At 33.6% G+C, this 20,895-nt stretch overlaps 1 protein-coding gene across 1 annotated transcript; it reads right to left on the reverse strand.

Moving 5' to 3' along the window:
- Positions 1 to 10,305: 10,305 nt before the first annotated feature.
- On the reverse strand, positions 10,306 to 20,019 carry LOC143239377 (adult-specific rigid cuticular protein 11.9-like). Its single transcript, XM_076480382.1, has 2 exons — positions 19,127 to 20,019; positions 10,306 to 11,118 (listed from the first exon to the last, which is right to left on the reverse strand). Exons 1-2 carry the CDS (start codon positions 19,133 to 19,135, stop codon positions 10,657 to 10,659), a joined length of 471 nt encoding a protein of 156 aa, XP_076336497.1. The 5' UTR covers positions 19,136 to 20,019; the 3' UTR covers positions 10,306 to 10,656.
- Positions 20,020 to 20,895: the final 876 nt, after the last annotated feature.

Here is a 20,895-nt window from a genome sequence, read left to right on the forward strand (position 1 = left end):
CTCACTAAGTAAAATAAATTAATAAGTTTAATATTTACATGCCAGTATGTTAAAATCTGATGAAATGTGTCTTGGTGTAAATATGGTAGTATTTTTTTACAACTTGATTTGTTAATCATAGATAACATTTTCATATTCCAATAAGCTCCCGAGTGGCAAAGCGGTATGTCTCCGGCCTCCCACCACTAGAAACCAGATTTCTAGTTTCAATACTCCAGAGCATAGATATCCTGTTGTGTAGCTGTGTGTTTAATTCCACACAAACATATCCAAACACATTTTTTTCATTCATTATTGTAATAGCATGCTGAGAAGAATTTAAAATATCTAGGATTTTGCTCTTTACTGTTTGTTTGAAATTAAGTACAAAGCTACACAATGGGCTATGTGTACTTTGCTCACCGTGGGTATCGAAACCCAGTTTCTACATTGTAAGTCTGAAGATATAGTGCTGTGTCACTGAGGGGCTTGCTCTTCGTTGACAAGAAGTTAACTTCTCATGATTGATAAAATTGAGACCACCACTGACTATAATGTGATGTAATGTCCATAAAGCTTGTCTGTAAATTCTCTGAAATAATCGCTTTGAGAGGGATCGTTAGTTTCATCTAAAGTGTAAAAAACGATATCAGTATTATAGTACAAAACTGATGAACGTAACGTCTCTAGTACATAGCGGCAATGTTCTTAAATTAACATACATACATTTAATTAATTAAATGTTATTTATCAGAGGTAGAACAGGATAATAGAGGTTCCTCAGAGCTATAGTTTAGCAGTTAATGAAACTATAATAATTATATACATTTGAAAAAAAATTGTTGTAATGATAATAGGATGACCAATTGGATTCTCACACTGCTTATTTATCCATGATACAAGAGACATAAAGTTAGCATACTTAATCGTTTCACGTTTCTTAAAATCATATAAAAGTATTGTAGTATTGACTCTACCACCATAGAAACTATTCCATGTATGAATATGAGGTACCACTGTATGGTCCTTAAGAAAACTAATTAAATTAGTATCGATAAATTTTATACAGTTAAAATCATGTTCCCAGATTCAAATGACTATATATCCCAGAACTTCTACTTTGTACTGTCTGTCTAATATATGCTTACTAACGTATCACATAGGTCTATTTAAAACAAAATTCACTGTGACAGAATTGCAACATAACTTACACTCGTGATAGTAAAATATATATATAAGGTTGTGCTCCTTACAGAAGCTATTAACACTTCACCACCGTTAAGGGCATGTTGAGTATTAACTTCTTCATATCCTGCAGGTAGTCTAACCACTGTGTACTTATCTGACTGGTTATTAATTGTAAAGTATCCGTGATTAGGTACAAGAACCATATACCATGGTAGCATAAACTTACTGTACCTCTGTATATCTGAAAGGGTCAATGTCACAAGTTCTGAGAAATTTCTCCCCGAACTGTGGACAGCACAAGCAAAGTATGTCGACATCTGAATGGTAGCATCTAAAGAGATAGAACTAAAATATGTACAATAACACTATGTAACAAAAGTTTTACTTTTTCTTGTTCCTGGGCAGAAAATGTCATTTCTCAATTGTTTTTGCCTAAAGTAAATTAAAAAGACCAATTTTTCTCTTCAAACTTTGCTTTTGTGACCTGTATAATGAAATTTTCAAGTTTACCCATTTTCCAAAACATTCCAGGTAAATTTGGTGCTGAGTAGCTGATAAAGAATTTTCAAAAACTTTCTAGAATGTTGTAGAGCTTACAAGAATTTTTTAGAATGTTTTAGAACTTATGAAAACTTTTAAGAATTTTCTAGAACTTTCCATAGTAATATATATACAGGTATGAAGTATGATGAGTATGGCTGGGAGGTTATCGGAGACTTCAAAATGGTGGCATTCCTGATGGGTTTCCAAGGAGGCTTTACCAAGTTTCTCTGTTATCTTTGCGTTTGGGACAGCAGGGATACTGCAGCGCACTACAAAAGGAAGCACTGGCCACAATGGACCGAGTTCACTGTGGAGAGACATAATGTCAAGTGTGCGCCATTAGTGGACCTCCAGAAGGTGTTGTTCCCACCATTGCACATAAAGTTGTGTCTTGTGAAACAATTTGTCATAGCTCTTGATAAGGAGTCTGCAGCCTTCAAGTACCTTCGTGACTTCTTCCTCAAGTTGTCTAAGGTAAAGGTCAAAGCCGGTGTCTCCGTTGAACCACAAATAAAGAAGATCCTGGAGTGCACAGAATTCCACAAGAAGGTAAGTAGGAAGGCAAAAAAAAAAGCTTGGGGCAGCTTTGTCGCAGTGGTTCGGGACGTCTTAGGCAATCATAAGGCCGAAAATTATGTGGAACTGGTTAAGGCTCTGGTGAAGAACTACGGCAAGATTGGCTGCAGGATGTCCCCGAAAGTCCTTATCCTTGACGCTCATCTTGATAAATTCAAGATCATGGGAGCGTACTCAGAGGAGCAAGGTGAACGCTTCCACCAAGATATACTGGACTTTGAACCAAGTAGCGTATAACGAAAACATGATGAGAGACTATATTTGGGAACTGATACGTGAAAGTAATTTACATTACAGTCGCAAATCTCGAAAAACTACTCACTTCTAAACATTTTGGTATAACTTTGGTATAAATACATGTAAATCTTGATTTACCGTTAAAATCGTTTACCACATAATAAGTCACTTCATGAATTCTTGTTCTATGGTAAGTCTCAAAATTCAAAAACAAATATATTTTTTTAGAATGGATGTGTAGAGGGTATGACAAATTATTTACATCCTAAACAGCGTACTTCGATACATTTATGAAAATCAGAACAATGTTGTTGTTTTTTCTGTTGATAATAATGAAACACTTTTGGCATTGAAAGAAATTGTTACAAGAAGAAATCTTCTGTTTGACACTAGTTGATTTGTACACATATATGCAACAGTCGACAGATTTACAATATCTTTTACAATCAGGAAAAAACAGAGGTTAATGGTTTATGCATTTATTATTGTAACAAAAATTACTGTAACTCGCACAATGATACTTATTTAAAATTCGTAATTTTTTTTTATCCAAAACAGAACAGTAATATGATGCCCCGAGGAAACTCTTCCTTAACATGACAACTTCCAAATAGCTATTGTGTAACCAGAATAATATATTTTTGGGTGGGGAAGGACCTCTATTGAAACTAATTGAAGAAATGATGTTGATTTAAACGTTTAGATGTCGTTCAAATCTCGCTATTTATTTAATTCCATAAGATCCCTCGGAAACAATAGATAAAGCACGAAGCCTTTGACCAGTTGTGTAAGTAATTGTCTTTACTCATTCTAAATACTCTTATAAGCTGAATAATTTCTAAGATGCACTAAGGCCACAACTATAGCTTTAGCACAATAGAGGTCATCTTTGTTATTTTTTATAGATATAACCAATAATTTTTTTTAAATGATGAACATTAATATTTGTGATCTTACATCAACTACTATTTCCGGGCATTTCTAAAGCAGTGACCTCAATTTTGAATGAATCATTTAATGTTCTAATTTGTTTTTTTTTCCACTTTAATTAAAGTTTTCAGTATTTTACAAGATCATGTCAGGTAAAAACATAATCAGGTTAAGTAAACATGTACTAGCTGGTTTGTTTAAGGTATCCGAATAAATACACATGCTCAAACTCTATCAGTAGGTTTTAAGATTTTAGGTGGGAAGTAGTCTCGTTCAGTATATCCTCTAAATTACTGGTAGCAGAATTCAGAATATTCATGAGAGGCTGTCAACATGGGTCTTTTAAACATGATATTATAGAAAGTCTGTTTGTTTGTTTTGAATTAAGCACAAAGCTACACAATGGGCTATCGGTGCTCTGCCCACCACGGGTATCGAAACCCGGTTTTTAGTGTGTAAGTCCGCAGACATACCACTGTGCACTGGGGGGCTATAGAAAGTCAAAATGCATTATAATTTTTACGTATTATGTCAAACGTTTCGTAACATTAAAAATATTACAGTGAGAATGTTTATTAGATGCCTGCAAAATGAAGAAAACATAATAAGTAAATATGAAAAAAAATAAAAACTTATAATTCAAAATATCAGTATAGATAGATATAGGAATATCTTACCACTGCTTCATCTACGTTGGATGCTCATTTGGGTCCTGGAAAAAAAAAAAGAAGAAAAGAAATGAATCACATTCTAATTAATTCAAATGCTAAAATATACAGAACTTTAATACAGGTTATTAGAATATGTCTTTTATGCCGATAATTAGAATTAATTTACCCTTTCAATATATAGTGGTTCAGCGTGTACGTAGAAAAACAACATCAAATGAGTAGAAATGAACAGAGAGTGTATAAATGAATAGCATTCAATAAAATTATACAAGCTAAAAGACACATGAAGTACAACTATCAACAAACGATTGTTTGTTTGTTTGTTTGTTTTTGGAATTTCGCACAAAGCTACTCAAGGGCTATCTGTGCTAGCCGTCCCTAATTTAGCAGTGTAAGACTAGAGGGAAGGCAGCTAGTCATCACCACCCACCGCCAACTCTTGGGCTACTCTTTTACCAACGAATAGGGGGGATTGACCGTCACATTATACGCCCCCACGGCTGGGAGGGCGAGCATATTTAGCGCGACGCGGGCGCGAACCCGCGACCCTCGGATTACGAGTCGCACGCCTTACGCGCTTGGCCATGCCAGGCCCAACAAACGATTAAAACCATAAATAGTTCAGGATTTAGCACTAGTTAGAATATTTGAATAAATTGTCGAGAAGATTGCGTGGTTGTAAAACGGATCTACATTAATTTAGTAGATCTGTGGTACATGAATGGATGAGAAATAATTAAAAATATACCAATTCTTGGAATATTTAATTACAAATATGGAGTGTCTTTTTAGAGAAATTGTGCAGTATAATATATATGTACTATAAAAACTCAAATGTATAGAATCAAAAACTTAAAGTAATCCCTGTGTTAGAAAAAAATGTGTTTCTGTTATCTCTGACGTTGAAATAAAAATTCACAATAGAGAGGTATAACAAATAACTTACTTCACAAGAAACTTGACATAAATATATGTGACATAAGACAATCCAGACCTTGTTGACAGAATAAATGGTGCCAAAAAAGTCTTGAGACCATTGTGAGCCAGAAAGGTCATGGAAGATAGCAGATATTCATTACTTCATACACACACATACACAACATTTTGAAAAAATAGGCCTAATTATACAATCTCGTAGAAAACAGTGTATAGTAAATGAATTAAAAGAAAGAACCTGCGAGTGGTTTAAAGTGACTATCATTTGATGGGGCAGTGCATTAACTGAAAGAAGTGGAAAACTGCAAATTGTTTCTAAAAAGTGTAATACTTGACATACCTTATTCAAATAATGATTTTAATTTGTAAGGTATTAAAACATTTTCGGATGCATAACAATAACTTATTGAAATGTAAAACGGTAAATTAAAATAGTTGTAAATTTCGTTTATCTAACTTTACTATTTGTCATATGTATATTGTTTCCAGTTTGCACAAACCGTTACATAACTGAAAAGCAAAAGTATATTTTCCATAATACAGACTGGATTCTAGAAAAAGCATCTTCTGATTTGAAAACAAATTAACAAGTAATTATTATAAAATAATATTCTTACAATTTTTTTAAACCACTTAATCGTAATAAATGACGTATCAATAAAAATATAATTTCTGCGATTTAGGACCAGTTTGCTTTCTTCGACTAAAATATTATCTGTTTTTATATAACAAAAACAATTTCTGTACTATTCATAAAAGGATGCTTGTTGCTAAAAAACTCGTAAAGTCAAAACTTTAATTACTTGACGCAGTAAAAATTTAGTCAGGAAATAAGTCCTGTTACTTGTTCATAAAGGCAATGTTAACGCACTTGTTGGGAGTTGCGCCTTACATCACCAGTACACGGAGTTATGCAAGGTGGAATTCCGTATTTCTTGATTTTGTGTGTTTGTGTGTTTCCTTATAGCAAAGCCACATCAGACTATCTGTTGAGTTCACCTAAGGAAATTGAACTCTTGATTTTAGTGTTGTAACTGCTTAGACTTACCACTGTACCAGCGGGAGACTTCTTGATTTTGTTTTCATAGTATTTTCTTCTTTCTCTCTGCCTTTTTTCTTTCCAAAATTTTGTAGACAAACGTTTTACTTATTTAAATTCAAAATTCTCTTTTTACAACTCCAGCAAAAATTAACTTAAGAAAAGCCAAGACTCTAATTTACTTGTTTTGGAATTTCGCATAAAGCTACTCGAGGGCTATCTGTGCTAGCCGTCCCTAATTTAGCAGTGTAAGACTAGAGGGAAGGCAGTTAGTCATCACCACCCACCGCCAACTCTTGGGCTACTCTTTTACCAACGAATAGGGGGATTGATGGTAACATTATACACCCCCACGGATGGGAGGGCGAGCATATTTAGCGCGACGCGGGCGCGAACCCGCGACCCTCGGATTATGAGTCGCACGCCTTACGCGCTTGGCCATGCCAGGCCACTAATTTACTTAACTATCCAAAAAAAAAAAAAACACGTAAGACAAAAAGTGCATTCTAGATCTGATACTTGCATAAATCTGCTCGAGGATTATTTGCGATAGTCGTCACTAACTTTGAATTTATAGATTAGAAGGAAGGTAGTTAGTCATCAGCACCCACCGCTCACAGCCCGACTCTGCAAAGCACGATTTTTTCTGGCGGTTAAAGGACATGAACACAAGATGCACAGATTCGTAATCTGTCATACTAACTACTTATATTTTGTATGAGTTATTATTAAAATTGACTTTTGGCTCATGATTTATTTTTTAACCAGAAGTATTTCCTCTTAAACTTTAAAAAGTTATAATTTATGCATTTGAATTGGGCCACCAAGTGTTATTTGTAAATAAATACGAATTGTTCATTATGAAAAAATGTCGTTTTTACAACCGAGATTGCAGAGGTTAACCATCTCGTTTTACAACAAAAAGCACACACTATGTTGAGTATTCATACAGTACTTCTGAATATTGTTCCCTGAACTAAATTATATTGTTTAATGATCTCCTGGTAAACGTTAAGAATCCAATAGCACAGAGCTGCTTTAACAGTATCACTTGTTTCGAGAAACTGTCCATGAAGACGGATGATAAATCAAAACTACTTAACGGACGCAGAATGATAGTCGTAACGAACTTCTTAATTACAGAAGCTGACATTATCTTGCTGCGAGAGAACAATTTCTATTAGCGAAAGTACATTAACTGAATTTTTATTTTCTGACCCATTGACACACCCTATAATATTTTAATATATCTAATAAAATATAAAAAATGTTGTATTTAGTATACCCTATAAATATGAATTTTCTATTTGGTTTGGCTTCCAAAGTCTTTTTTTTTAAGTAACTATTGTTGCGTATTATAATTTATTTCTGACGAAACTCCGATTTATTATGTTACGTATTAATATTTCAAAGAGTCTAAACTTTTAATTTTAATTTAGAAGTTAATTAAATGTTAATATGTATCCAGTTTATGATATTTGCTAACGATATTGATTCACACTGTTTTCTTGTTTAAAACAAATATAATTTCATATACAAAAAAGTAAAATTTATACAAAAGATGGTTTATTTGCAAAAGTTTAATAAAATTACAAACAATACTGAGTCTTATATCTGATAAAGAACTTTATATTTTATTGACGATACAGATCAGCGAGGCGAAAATTACATTTATGTTGAAACAGGTATACTTTACTTGACGGGAATGCTAGCTAGCTCTATTCATATTTAGCCTCGCACCATTACAAGTTGACTACGAGGTCTGTTCAAAAAATACGCGGACTGATGTCATAAAACAAAATGTACTTTATTTAGAAGTTACAGGTCTGGGACCCCTTCAAAGTACTCTCCTCCCCAACGCACACACTTATCCCAACGGTGTTTCCACTTGTTGAAACAGTCATGGTAAGCTTCTTTTGTAATGTCCTCCAGCTCCTTCGTCGCATTTGCCTTAATCTCGGGAATCGTCTCAAATCTTTTTCCTTTCAAGGGTCTTTTGAGTTTGGGGAAGAAGAAAAAAATCGCAAGGAGCAAGGTCAGGTGAGTAGAGGGGGTGGGGAAGAACAGTGATCGAGTGTTTGGCCAAAAACTCACGAGTTCTGAGAGCTGAATTTCGCAGCAACGCGATGCATTTTCAGTTTTTTCGGTCAAAATCTCGTAACAAGATCCAACTGATATCCCACACTCTTCAACAAGCTCCCTGACAGTCAGACGTCGATTTGCCCGCACCAGGGTGTTGATTTTGTCGACGTGTGGGTCGTCAGTTGACGTGGAAGGACGTCCAGGACGCTCATCATTCTCAATGGACTATCGACCATCCTTAAAACGTTCATGCCACTTGTAACATGCCGTACGCTTCATAGCAACATCACCGTAAGCCGTGTTAAGCATAGCAAAAGTTTCAGTCGCAGATTTTCCAAGTTTAACACAAAATTGCTTCTTCAGGTCATTCATTCTGAAATCCGCCAAACGAAAAAATCGTACTTCACGTAAAACCGCGTAGCTAATACACAAATGAAGATATCTGCAATCGGAAAATGGCGTCGTAATCAGCTGACCTGTGCAAACCTAGCGACACCAAGCGGATTCCCCTGGAACTAACTGGAGCCGCGCAATTCAAACAGTCCACGTATTTTTTGAACAGCCCTTGTATTCCCTGCGAAGACATTTAATGTCCTCGTAAAATAATAACGTCCGAATTAATTCAATGAAGTTGAACGGTTTGTAATGTTCGAAATTTACAAACATGCCTGGTCAAGTTTTGTAGAATTCCAAGTAATAGGTTTTATTCACAATTATAGCTTCCAAGGGCTATAACACACTGACTAGCTGACTAATAATAAGAATAATAATTTTTTTCTGGCACGTCCGTTTTATATAGCACTACCCAAATTTCTTGAAAGTTTCAACATTGTTGTAGCGCATTTTCTTAAAAATAAATATTCTTGATTCTTACTCCTAAGAGTCTCCTACAAAATTCGAGGACAGGTGGGACTTGAGCAATACGCTGTCAAGAATAAACATCATATGCAAAAAAGAAAACTATACTGAAACAAAGGTAGGTATTAAAATAAGCGTATAATGGTGAATTCGTTACACTATAAATAATTCAAAAACATAGTTATAATTTGATTGGTTCAATCGTAGTGTGTCGGAATAAATAAAGTGAGTACAAATGAAAAAAATATAAAAATAAGATATTTCTTTCTTGCACACAACTTAGAGAATAACTGTTCATGACGTAATTAACGTGTTTTCTGGATCTGCAAAGCAAACAATCGTCTTCACTCTTAATTTTATTCAAATATATATATATATATATACCAAAAAACAAATGATGTGAATGTCAACAACTGTTCATAAACTTATTACATTTCAGTAATATGTCAGACTTCGGATACTTATAGTTTATTTAACCATATTCAGGCAGCCCTGTGGTACCATAATGAAAAATAAATAGGATTTTGTTACAACTTTATAAATCTTTTTTTAGCATTTATTTGAACTTTTGACCAAAGGAATACCTCTAACATTGTAAAGTATATATATTAAAGTAAATGATAGATACAAAATCGACTAATTAGGCAGGAATTTTATTCAATCGTTATAATGAGAATCGCCCAAGAGGTAGGGTCCAAAATGTGAATCTTTCTTTGTTTCTCCTTACGCTCCACTAAAATATATGTTTAGCATTAAAAGTACAAATTCCAATTTCGTCATTTCGACACGCACATTAAAACAGCATTATATGTAACTTCAAGCTCAGTCTGTAATCACTTGCTCGTCGGATTTGTCATTGTGATTGACGTAATTTGAACTCCTTGTGTATATTTTTTCTACACCAAAAATTTAGATAACTGCTTTAGACTTGTATAAAATTAAAATATGAGATTTAATCCACGTGGTGAACACAGTGCATATTATCTATTATTCAGTTTTATTTATTTAAGCTTACAAAAGTTATGCGCGGAATACTTTGATGTACTGTTTTAAAAGGTTGTTTGTTTATTTTGTATTATTCGCAAAGCATTCTCGAATCACTTATGTCTTTTTCTGTGTACTTGCAATTCATGTAAATAAGTAACAGAGAAAACTTAAATAATAGGATAGGTGATATGAAGTTTGAATGCTATTCACCTGTAAGCATGGAAATACTTAAATTCAATATTGTGACTCACAAAACACGACAAACAGAAAAAACAAAACTTTTAAAGACACAAATATCTTTATTGTGAAGTTCCCAAGCATAGAATATATTTATCGTGAAACAAATGAGAAGATATTTGATTACAACAGCTAAAAACAGAATTAAAACATAAAAAAGAAGATTCACGATATTTCTGAAAACATAATATGGCATTGTCATGAAACAACATTCATTCATAGATGATTTATTGATCTTTCCGAAAAATTTATAAAAAATTCCTTTTTTAATATAAATAATTAGACTTTGTTAGAATTAATTAGATGAATAATATATATTATTACTTGTTAAACACTATTCAGTAAATTAACTCGTTTTTGTATGTATAGTGGTAAAAAATCAGAGTGAACCTTTTACACATGATAACGCTTTCTATAGAAGAAGAATGGATGATGTGGTGGAAGATAAATTAGAGATGATTTCGCTGGTGTTGGGTGGTGATAGGTCAAATAGGTGACTGGAAGAGACTGATATAGAAGAGGACTATTTGGACCGAAACGAGGTCCAGGGAAGTCAATAACGCTTTGGTCTTCAGGCGACTGGCCAGACCTAACTGCTAACTCCTGATCAGCGTCTGCTGGGTTAATAATTTCATATCCTGCTTCCCCAACTCGGTAATTTACTACTTGTAAAATACCATAAGGATCTTCATAGCCATACTTTCCGATTACAGTACCATCCATCCCTCTCTTCTCTTCTCGGAAAATCTTTGCAGGGCCACCACTGTCCCTTGTGTCGTATCGAAATTGGTAGCCACTTGGTGACTGAAATCTGAACAATGCGGTAGCAATGGGAGCCAAGAGAACCAACAACAACTAAAAAAGAAAATGAAAAGATAAAACAGTGTTGCTTGATTATACAGTTTAACTGTATTTATCGTATAAAACTAACGAATAATTTCTATATTTTAATACAATTAGTGCTTTTTAAATTAATCAACATAATTTTAACCACAACTCTGCTAATTAACCGAGATTAGAACAATTACAACCACAAATATATTGATTTAATTAACCATGATTAGCACAATTTGAACCACAACTCTTCTAAAGAAACGTAATTAGCACTGTACTAACCACAACTCCATAAAGTACCAGTTTTGATGCAATTCCAATCAAAACTTTAGTAAATTGTTATTATCATAGCCATAGCCACAACTCTATTAACCGAAAGTAATTATCACAGTTGTAACATCGACTGTATTATTATTAACAGAGTTGTACTCACAACTTTTTATTAATTAACCGTAATTTCCACAGTTCTAACCACATCTCTTAATTAATAGTAATTAACACAGTTGTAGCCTCAACTTTATTAACAGATCATGATTATCACAGTTTTATTAAGTGGCCGTAATTAGCGCCGCTGTAAGGTGAAATATATTAAGTAACCATGATTTGCACAATGTTATTTATAACTATATTAATGATCAATGTTATATTAGCTTCAACGAAAACCAACTGCAATTTTTCAGTTAGATAAATTAATGTTAGTTGAAAATTGTTGGTTCTGATTAACTAACTTAATATTACATGAAGTTGCCGACTTTGATTAGATAAATCAACAATTAGTTCAATTTATCAGTCGTTCATTTTATTCATTGAAACGAAAGGAAAACATCTAGACTGAAAGATCTGGTAACGAAAGGTTATTTGTTTGAAAGAGAAATGATTAAACATCATACAATGATGAAACTCTTCGTTATATGACGGCCCGGCATGGCCAGGTAGGTTAAGGCGTGCGACTCGTAATCTGAGGGTCGCGCCAAATATGCTCGCCCTTTCAGCCGTGCGGGCGTTATAACGTGATGGTCAATCCCACTATTCGTTGGTAAAAGAGTAGCCCAAGAGTCGGCGGTGGATGGTGATGACTAGCTGCCTTCCCTCTAGTCTTACGCTGCAAAATTAGGGACAGCTAGCGCAGATAGCCTTCGAGTAGCTTTGCGCGAAATTCAAAAACAAACAAAACAAACGTTATATGGCACTCGAAAAACTTTTGTATTTTTGTATTTTTGCAATCCCCAACTTCGCAACATTTTTATCTTGTGTGAATGTAGATTTGCAATAATAATCACGATTTTTCCGTTTCCCGTCAGGGAGAACATTATTTTTCTCCATTCTCATGGTGCAGATATGACGTCATGAATACGTCACACGCGAATTTAATGCACTGACTAGTACTATCTAAATTGGATCATCTCGATAGTTGTGCTTCTAAACAGAAACTTAAATAAGATATCCAGAAATTACACTTTAGTAAATGTGCGTGCGTGCTTGTGCTTTCTTATAGCAAAGCCACATTGAGCTATCTGCTAAGTCCACCGAAGGTAATCGAACCCTTGATCTTAGCGTTGTAAATCCGTAAACCTGCCGCTGCACCAGCGGGAGACAACACTTTAGTACAAAATTTATAAGAGTCCCAGAATATGAAATATTTATCAATTTTGCAAAACCGTCGTAATAACGTAATAGAGTGAAGGCAGTAACACTAGTAATAATAACGACGAAGATAATCTTACTATAATAGACGTAGCTAATAAAAACTATCTATTGAGTGAACAAAATTACTCACTTGGGTATTTAACATTCAGAGAATTAACAAAATAACTACGGTGTGTGCAAAAACCAGTACTTTACAAAACAAAACACAATTTTAAGTACAAGTATTTTCCTCACAACAAGAACACGACTTTCACTAGGAGTGTAAGTGAGGGTTTGATTATGTCTTTACTGATGTAATTTTTAAATGCACCATTGAAAAACTAGAGTTTTTCAAGAATATAATTATTTCAATAAACGGTACACTTCTAATATGTAAAAATGGTATAGTAATAGAGTGAAGGCAGTAACACTAGTAATAATAACGACGAAGATAATCTTACTATAATAGACGTAGCTAATAAAAACTATCTATTGAGTGAACAAAATTACTCACTTGGGTATTTAACATTCAGAGAATTAACAAAATAACTACGGTGTGTGCAAAAACCAGTACTTTACAAAACAAAACACAATTTTAAGTACAAGTATTTTCCTCACAACAAGAACACGACTTTCACTAGGAGTGTAAGTGAGGGTTTGATTATGTCTTTACTGATGTAATTTTTAAATGCACCATTGAAAAACTAGAGTTTTTCAAGAATATAATTATTTCAATAAACGGTACACTTCTAATATGTAAAAATGGTATAGTTCATATAATCACATTTTTGAAAGTTTTTAATTTTGTACAGTGAATCATTTTGATGCAATTTACTAATTGCACAGTCTAAAGAGCACAGTCTGAACATTTTTACCAGCGGACGGCTATTTGTGCCAGTGCTGATACATGATGATAATGATGGTAATTATTGTCATTATCAGCATCGTGAACTTTTATTGGTATGAACTGACTATTGTATTGATGTGGAGTTTGTGTTTATGTTTCAGTTGTAAATTCCGGAATGATTATCATACATAATTCAAGATATTCTGAATCATCTCATATTATTTGGCTAGTTACTTCTGTCGCGTAGTTTGTTGGTCAGATAAATTCAAAAAATCTAATCCAGGGGTCTTGGATATAAAGATCTAAAGCTATCTTGCTATCTATTTGGTAGTTGGAACTTCTGTAAAGAGAGCGATTGTAATAAAACTGGCCATTAGGCTTTATGATTTGGTGATTAAGAACAGATTTAAAGCTAAAAGAGTCTTCAAGATGACGGCGGGTGGTGATGACTAGCAGCCTTCCCTCTAGTCTCGCAGTGCTAAATTAGGGAAGATTGGCGCAGGTAGCCCTCGTGTAGTTTTGCTCAAAATTCAAAAGTAAACAAACAGTTTGAATGCAAAGATTTGCTCAAGCAGCTAACTCAATGTTCCTTATCTCTGTGCACATGATATTTAAATCCACTAATTGGCTATTAGGTGTTTTCTCTTGCAGGTTATAAGCTGGTCCTTCTTCACCCCAGATGTTTTAAGATGGCAGGCTGTCTTTTCTTGTCACCTAATCGGTTAATAGCAGGTGGTTTCTACGAATTTGTGCTTGAATAGCATTTGAGTTTTTTTTCCAACCACGTTAACTCCATATACCCCAACATTAAGTTCACCTGTGAATAGGAAAAAAATAACCACATTGCATTTCTCAACCTCAAGATGACAAGAACCGATACACAATTCAAAATAAAATCAACAGAAAAAATCACCCATAGTGGACTATACGTTCTCTGGAACCCAGCACATGAAAGAAAACAAGAAAACTCAATATATTAAGAAGCCAAATAAATACAGCCACAAAACTATGTTCACCCCAAAAAATTAACGATGAAATGAACAAATTAAAACAACAATTCATCAATATCAACAAACTTCCTCCAAGAATGTTATACGCACACACCTGATCAACAACAGCAAAAAAACAAAACAATAATAAATTCTAAGAAACAACAAACTACAAAACCTTACACTGGAAACCAGATTCAAAGAACGCAAAAAATCGCCTTCACACGTTTTTGAATACTGCAAATCAAATAAACACAACACAGCCATAGAAAAACATCCAGATACTAAGTAGGGAAACAAATATAAACAAAGATAAAATCATAGAAGTCCTACTTATACAATAACTAAAGCCAAAATTAAACCAATATGAAGGAACACCTTTGTACCTATACTAATTGATAACATCTAACTACCACTTCCCCTACAATCCCGTATCCGTTTATACTCTCGTTCCTTAGTCGTGTGCCCAGCAACCGTCAGATGTAAACTCTCTTTATTAACCTGAAGATGGCCTAAGAAGGTCAAAACGTTGTTTTGTACCTTATTTTCATTATTGTTTTAATACCCATACCATCCGCCTTGAGAATACATGTTTACGAACACACGGTCTTGTAGCACGTAATCTCTTTGAGTTGCAACATAAAAAATTACTGGAGCTTCCTACGCTGCAACAAAAGCCAATGATTATACGGAAACTAGTTTCAACACAGAAGCTCACTACGAAGAGAAAAAGACAGTTACATATGACAGCAAAGTGTCGGCGTGCTTCACCACACAGAATATTATAGGCCCGGCATGGCCAGGTGGGTTAAGGCGTGCGACTCGTAATCCGAGGGTTGCGGGTTCGCATCCCCATCGTCCCAAACATGCTCGCCCTTTTAGCAGTGAGAGCGTTATAATGTTACGGTCAATCCCACTATTCGTTGGTAAAAGAGTAGCCCAAGAGTTCGCGGTGGGTGGTGATGACTAGCTGCCTTCCCTCTAGTCTTACACTGCTAAATTAGGGACGGCTAGCGCAAATAACCCTCGAGTAGCTTTGCGCGAAATTCAAAACAAACAAAACAGAATATTATATATTTACATGTAACAATCTGGAGAACATTTTTAACACAAGTCAAGTATATAAAATTTGCTTATATGTTTAGTCATGTGCAGGTAAAGTTCTCTACAGTTTGAAAATCCTTGTATTATTTTAAAATATATATATATATATATCAATATACAGTTATTTCAGCAGAACACATACCTTAATAAATGTTTTATTGGCAAATTTGTTCAAATTAGGTATGTTTCAGAACTACAATTTAATCCACTACAGCTGGACTTTAAACGACTTTCTTCAGGGTTCATATTATAAAAAAAGATTCGCTGAACATTCCACGATAATACTGTTAGCTGTCGTTTTAAATCTAACATAACTAACTTTAGAGAACAAGAGACTATTTGACATATTTCAAGACTGTTTCTACACATATACTCTTTCTTTTCATAAAATCATCAATTCATTTCTCAAACTACTGTAAAGCACTAACCTCTTCTTACTGCCCAGAGAAATTTATTTCACAAGTCAATCACATTGTTATAATAATAAAACTGTATTAAATGAAGCCTAGTCTTTTTTTTTTCAAATTTTAAACTGTGTACTCTCGTACCATATCTTCATAACACAACACAAATAAATTAGAGATATTTATCTTATCAATCGGTAGAACAATTTTCCAAATTCCACTAAGACGATATCTAACGTTCCGTTCCCCAAAATAAAAAAAAACTTAACCTGTTCCTAAAAGCGGAATCAATTTTAACGTCGTAGAAAAGTTCTTCTTTGAATGGGGAATAGGGACTGATACATATAACTGTCATGGAAAGCCGCTGTTTCAATTTTAAATTCAATGGTTATGGTTAACATAGCAAATAAGATGCCTCCAATCGTTTTCTCCCTCTTGTATTCAAATATGTTCCGCCACTTATGCTCAAATAATTAACCAATTCACAAAATCTACTAGTAATCCTCATCTAAACCCTTTCGATTAATTCACTACGTTTTTATTTAGATTGGGATTTTCCATTGTAGCAATGTCCTGGCGAAACCAAGATTTCGATGAAACGGTACGTGATGGATAAATTTGGATGTGATTTTGATAAGCAATCAAAAATCTATAAGAAACACCCAACAGTGTTCAAGAAGCAAAAACGTTGTTGTGTAGTGTTATTGGATACTAAATGAAAAAAAGGACGCATATAAGAAAGGGCCCAGGATGTTCAGGATTCTTTTTTCTTTTTCCATTATAAATAAAGCAAGTATAGAAACTTTGCTAATCAGTTTATGAATCCTCAAAACAAGCAGAAATCATTCTATTCCAGTTGATTGTTCGTTTGTTAAAATCCGCAGAAAGGTATTCGATTGCTATCCGCGTTAATTGTAATTGGTAGACTAGAAGAAAGGCAGATAGTAAACATCACTCATCGCCAAGACTTGAGCTAGTCTTTTACCAACAAATAGTGTGATTCATCGTATTATTACAATGCTCCCACTGGCTGAAAGATAAGCATGTTCAGTGACCGGTTTCAATCCTGCTATTCGAGGACTGCCAGTGCGTTGCTTTAACCATCAACTCATTTATCTTATCATTAATGAATTGCACATATCACTACAGCTATGCTTATATATCATTGAGCTTATATTTTGCACTAAGAGTTGGATCCTTTTTCTTAAAAAAATCCTGTAGCCACTCATGTGAAAATACATAAGCATAGATGACTGTAAGAAATATTTATCTTACGACAAAATCAAAGGGTTTGTTTCACAAAATGTAATACGTATGACAAAAAATTTTCGATTATAATGATAAATAAAAATGGTTCATGTATTAGTTCTTAAGCAGTGTTAAATAACGGTTCATTTATATATATATATATATAAATTGTTTATATCAGATATATCTAAATGAATGGACTGTTTCTCTGTTCATTTAATACAGTCTAAACATATGCTTCACTTCTGTATTAGTTCTTTAATAAGTGTCTAAAATCAATTATTTGTGTATATATAAATATTTTCAACAGTGTCTAAGTAAGCAGGCTATTTCTGTATTAGTCTTTTAAACAATGTGTAGACGAAAAGGCCATTTCTATATTAGTCCTTTAAATATTGTCCCTTGCTTGGGACAGCGGTAAGTCTTCGGATTTACAACGCTAAAATCAAGGGCTTAATTCCCTTCAGTAGTAGTAGCTAGCCAGATGTGGCTCTGCTAAAACACACACACACACATCTTTAAGCATTGTTTAAATGAATGATCTGTACGTACAAAGATGTAAGAGATATCTTTAAAGTTCTCTCATAAAACTTCACATATGACTGTTTTTGAAATGACAGACAAAGACAGATATGTTTATCGGTAAATCTTGGAATAAATTTTTTTCTCTTTGAATAATGAGATTTTACCGTCACTTCTATATTCAAAAGCGTTTGCAGTAATGTGACGCGAACCTTGAATTCTAGATCTAAAGAAAGTAGGAGATATTTATTTTATTAATGGTCGAGTAAGGGTTATTTACATACATGTGTGTGTTTAAAACCAAAATTAAAAAATCGTATCATATCGTACGTCTTTTTACATTCCAGTTCAGTGTACACTGTTTTGCACAAGTATACTGCAAATTTGTTGTGTATAAGTTGTTAACGTTAAGAATATCAAAAAAACTTATTATTTAACTAAGTAATGCGCGAAATTAAACATGGTTTTGGCTTATAATGTGACAAGGCCAATATTCGTTTCGCTAAGAGCCCTTTTTGTTTGTTTGATGTTAATAAGAGTGGAAACTGTATCTTATTCCCACTGGTATTGTGATACCTATAATTCATTCACTTTGAATGCGATACCTATTTTCATTCATTTCGAGCATGTTACTTATTTTTCGCATGTTTTGAGTTTTTATTTCGAGTGTGTTACTTATTTTGACTAGGTTTTAAAATTGAAACTTATTCTCCATTGTTTGAGCTAAGAAAACTATTTTCCCATGTTTTGAACTACGATATCTGTCCTTAAACATTTCAAAAGTACCATCTATTTCTCTTCCATTTTGAATCCGATGCACATTATTCTCTCTTTCAATGTGATATAAATTTTCCCACGTTTTAAAGTGTGATATCTATCTTAAAGGTATTATTGTATTGTTACACACACATATAAATAAAGACTTAATACAATTGCAATTATTTAGAGCAGAGTTTCTTAGTTGAGAGATTAACTCTCTTTAGAAAGTTTTTAAATTATTAATTTCATGGGACCCTGATTTTATTATTTTAGTAATTACCGATTTATAGGTAGATCATGAAAAGTATTACATTTTTTAGTGTTTGCTAAATTCAATAAAGTACTAAAACCAACTATAACTAATTTATTATGGAACGTATTCAATTGTTTTGTCGTTTTTTCTTGATTGATATCACACAATGGGATGCAATGGTATTTCTTATTGCAATAAAAAAAACTCTTGGAACTGTTATGTGTTCCTTAAAACTGCAATATTCCTATATCAAAATAAATACAATGACAAAACTTACCAACTGCATTATAGACGTTTTAATCGAAGAAACAAAGTAGCTTCTACAAATAGTTCTTAAATCTCTCGTTATGATTGATACACCTTTCAGAATTCGTTTGTCTCAGGCAGTGTTGACGTATACTTCTTTATATGCAAAATGATATGACCAAAGGCTAGAAGATGAGGCGGCTTTAAATACAACATGAGGACTTGTAATTAGTGTAACATCAGTATTCCAGCGGTGTCAGAAGCTTTCGTGACAACGGGCGTACTTTCTGGATCACACCCTATTCATTTTCTGGGGTTAAGAACCTAACTAATGCTCATGGATTTCGACGTTTACGGTGATCTTTGTTGATAAAGAAAACACTAAGCGCCAAAGCCTACGTAAACCGAGATATTGTAAAGAGTGATTGGAGTGTGGGTTGTTATTGATAGATCGTATCGGTAGCTGATAAAGAAAAAAAGGGTGTGAAGCAGTTAACTTTGAATGTCCACCAAGACCAAAGGACAACGGCACTCCACCCAAAGTATAGTGCTTAAGGATAAAAAGAATTCAAATTTTATCCATAAACTAATATACAAATGTATAGTGAGCTTTACGAATATCCGCCAGATTTCAAAAGCACCCACGGCCCAATCTATTTATTTTACCATATAAGGAATGAACACAGGTCTTTAAAAGAATAAATACACCTGCTTGAATTTAAGGTTTTTGTACTGAAAAGTAAAACTTAAAAAATATTTTCTAGATTTAATTCATCGCGTATCGGTGCTAGTTGTCACTTAGTGATTTGCAGGTTTTTTTTTAAATTTATGAGTGATGGATGATAATCGATTCAAAAAATAAAAACATCGGTTTTCAACTGAAAAGTCTTGTATAGGATCTACGCTCGTTTCAGACCAAGTTGATTTATTACACATATCGTATCACAGATAACATGCGTTTAAATGTGCAATCACGATGTTAAACATGATAAATGTTTAGTAAATTATCAAAGATTATCTAATTATTTACATAGAATTATAAATTGGCTAATGACTAACACATATGAGGTAGCTAATTTTTTTATCTTCTGTAATGTATCTGATAAACACCTTTTTAACCCAGTTACACGATAAGCCTTCTAGTTGATAGCTTTATCTTAAGTAAACGTTTACAACACAGGTTATTAAACTAGACATCGTGTGACATAAGCAAACGTATTCATTAAAATGTTATAAAACAGAAATCACGAGTCTTAAATAAACACGTACATCTAAAGTTACAAACCAGAAAACATATGCCTTAATTAAACGTGTACATCATAGGTTATATAATCAGACGTCATGTGTGCATGAGTATGGCTTATATCTAAAACTTCTAAATGAACACTTCCATTTAATAACAAATGACTTTGAGTAAACAATGATGTATGTCAATTAATCTGAATTCTACGTTAATCCCCATTAACAGAAATATTGTTCAAGTATTAAGTTTATTTTTATGTGAAACTTTGTTCAGTTTGTTCATTTTTGAACAAGAAGTTCATCAGGAATGCTGTCGCACATACTTCAACTGGATCAGAATGGTGATATGACTTATAGTTGGTTATGTTGTGGCACATTAACACATGTATGATTCCAACGTTTCTTCATGATCCTATAGCGTAACTGTAGGACAGTGCTAGGCTTATAAAACAATGTTTCATTTCAGTATTGTAAAAAAAACACAAAAAACAACTAGACTTATAACACAGTGTTTGGAATCGATATTGTAACAAACAGGCTAGCTTATAACGCAGTGTT

The sequence above is a fragment of the Tachypleus tridentatus genome, chromosome 13, assembly GCF_004210375.1.
Source record: "Tachypleus tridentatus isolate NWPU-2018 chromosome 13, ASM421037v1, whole genome shotgun sequence".
NCBI lineage: Eukaryota > Metazoa > Arthropoda > Merostomata > Xiphosura > Limulidae > Tachypleus > Tachypleus tridentatus.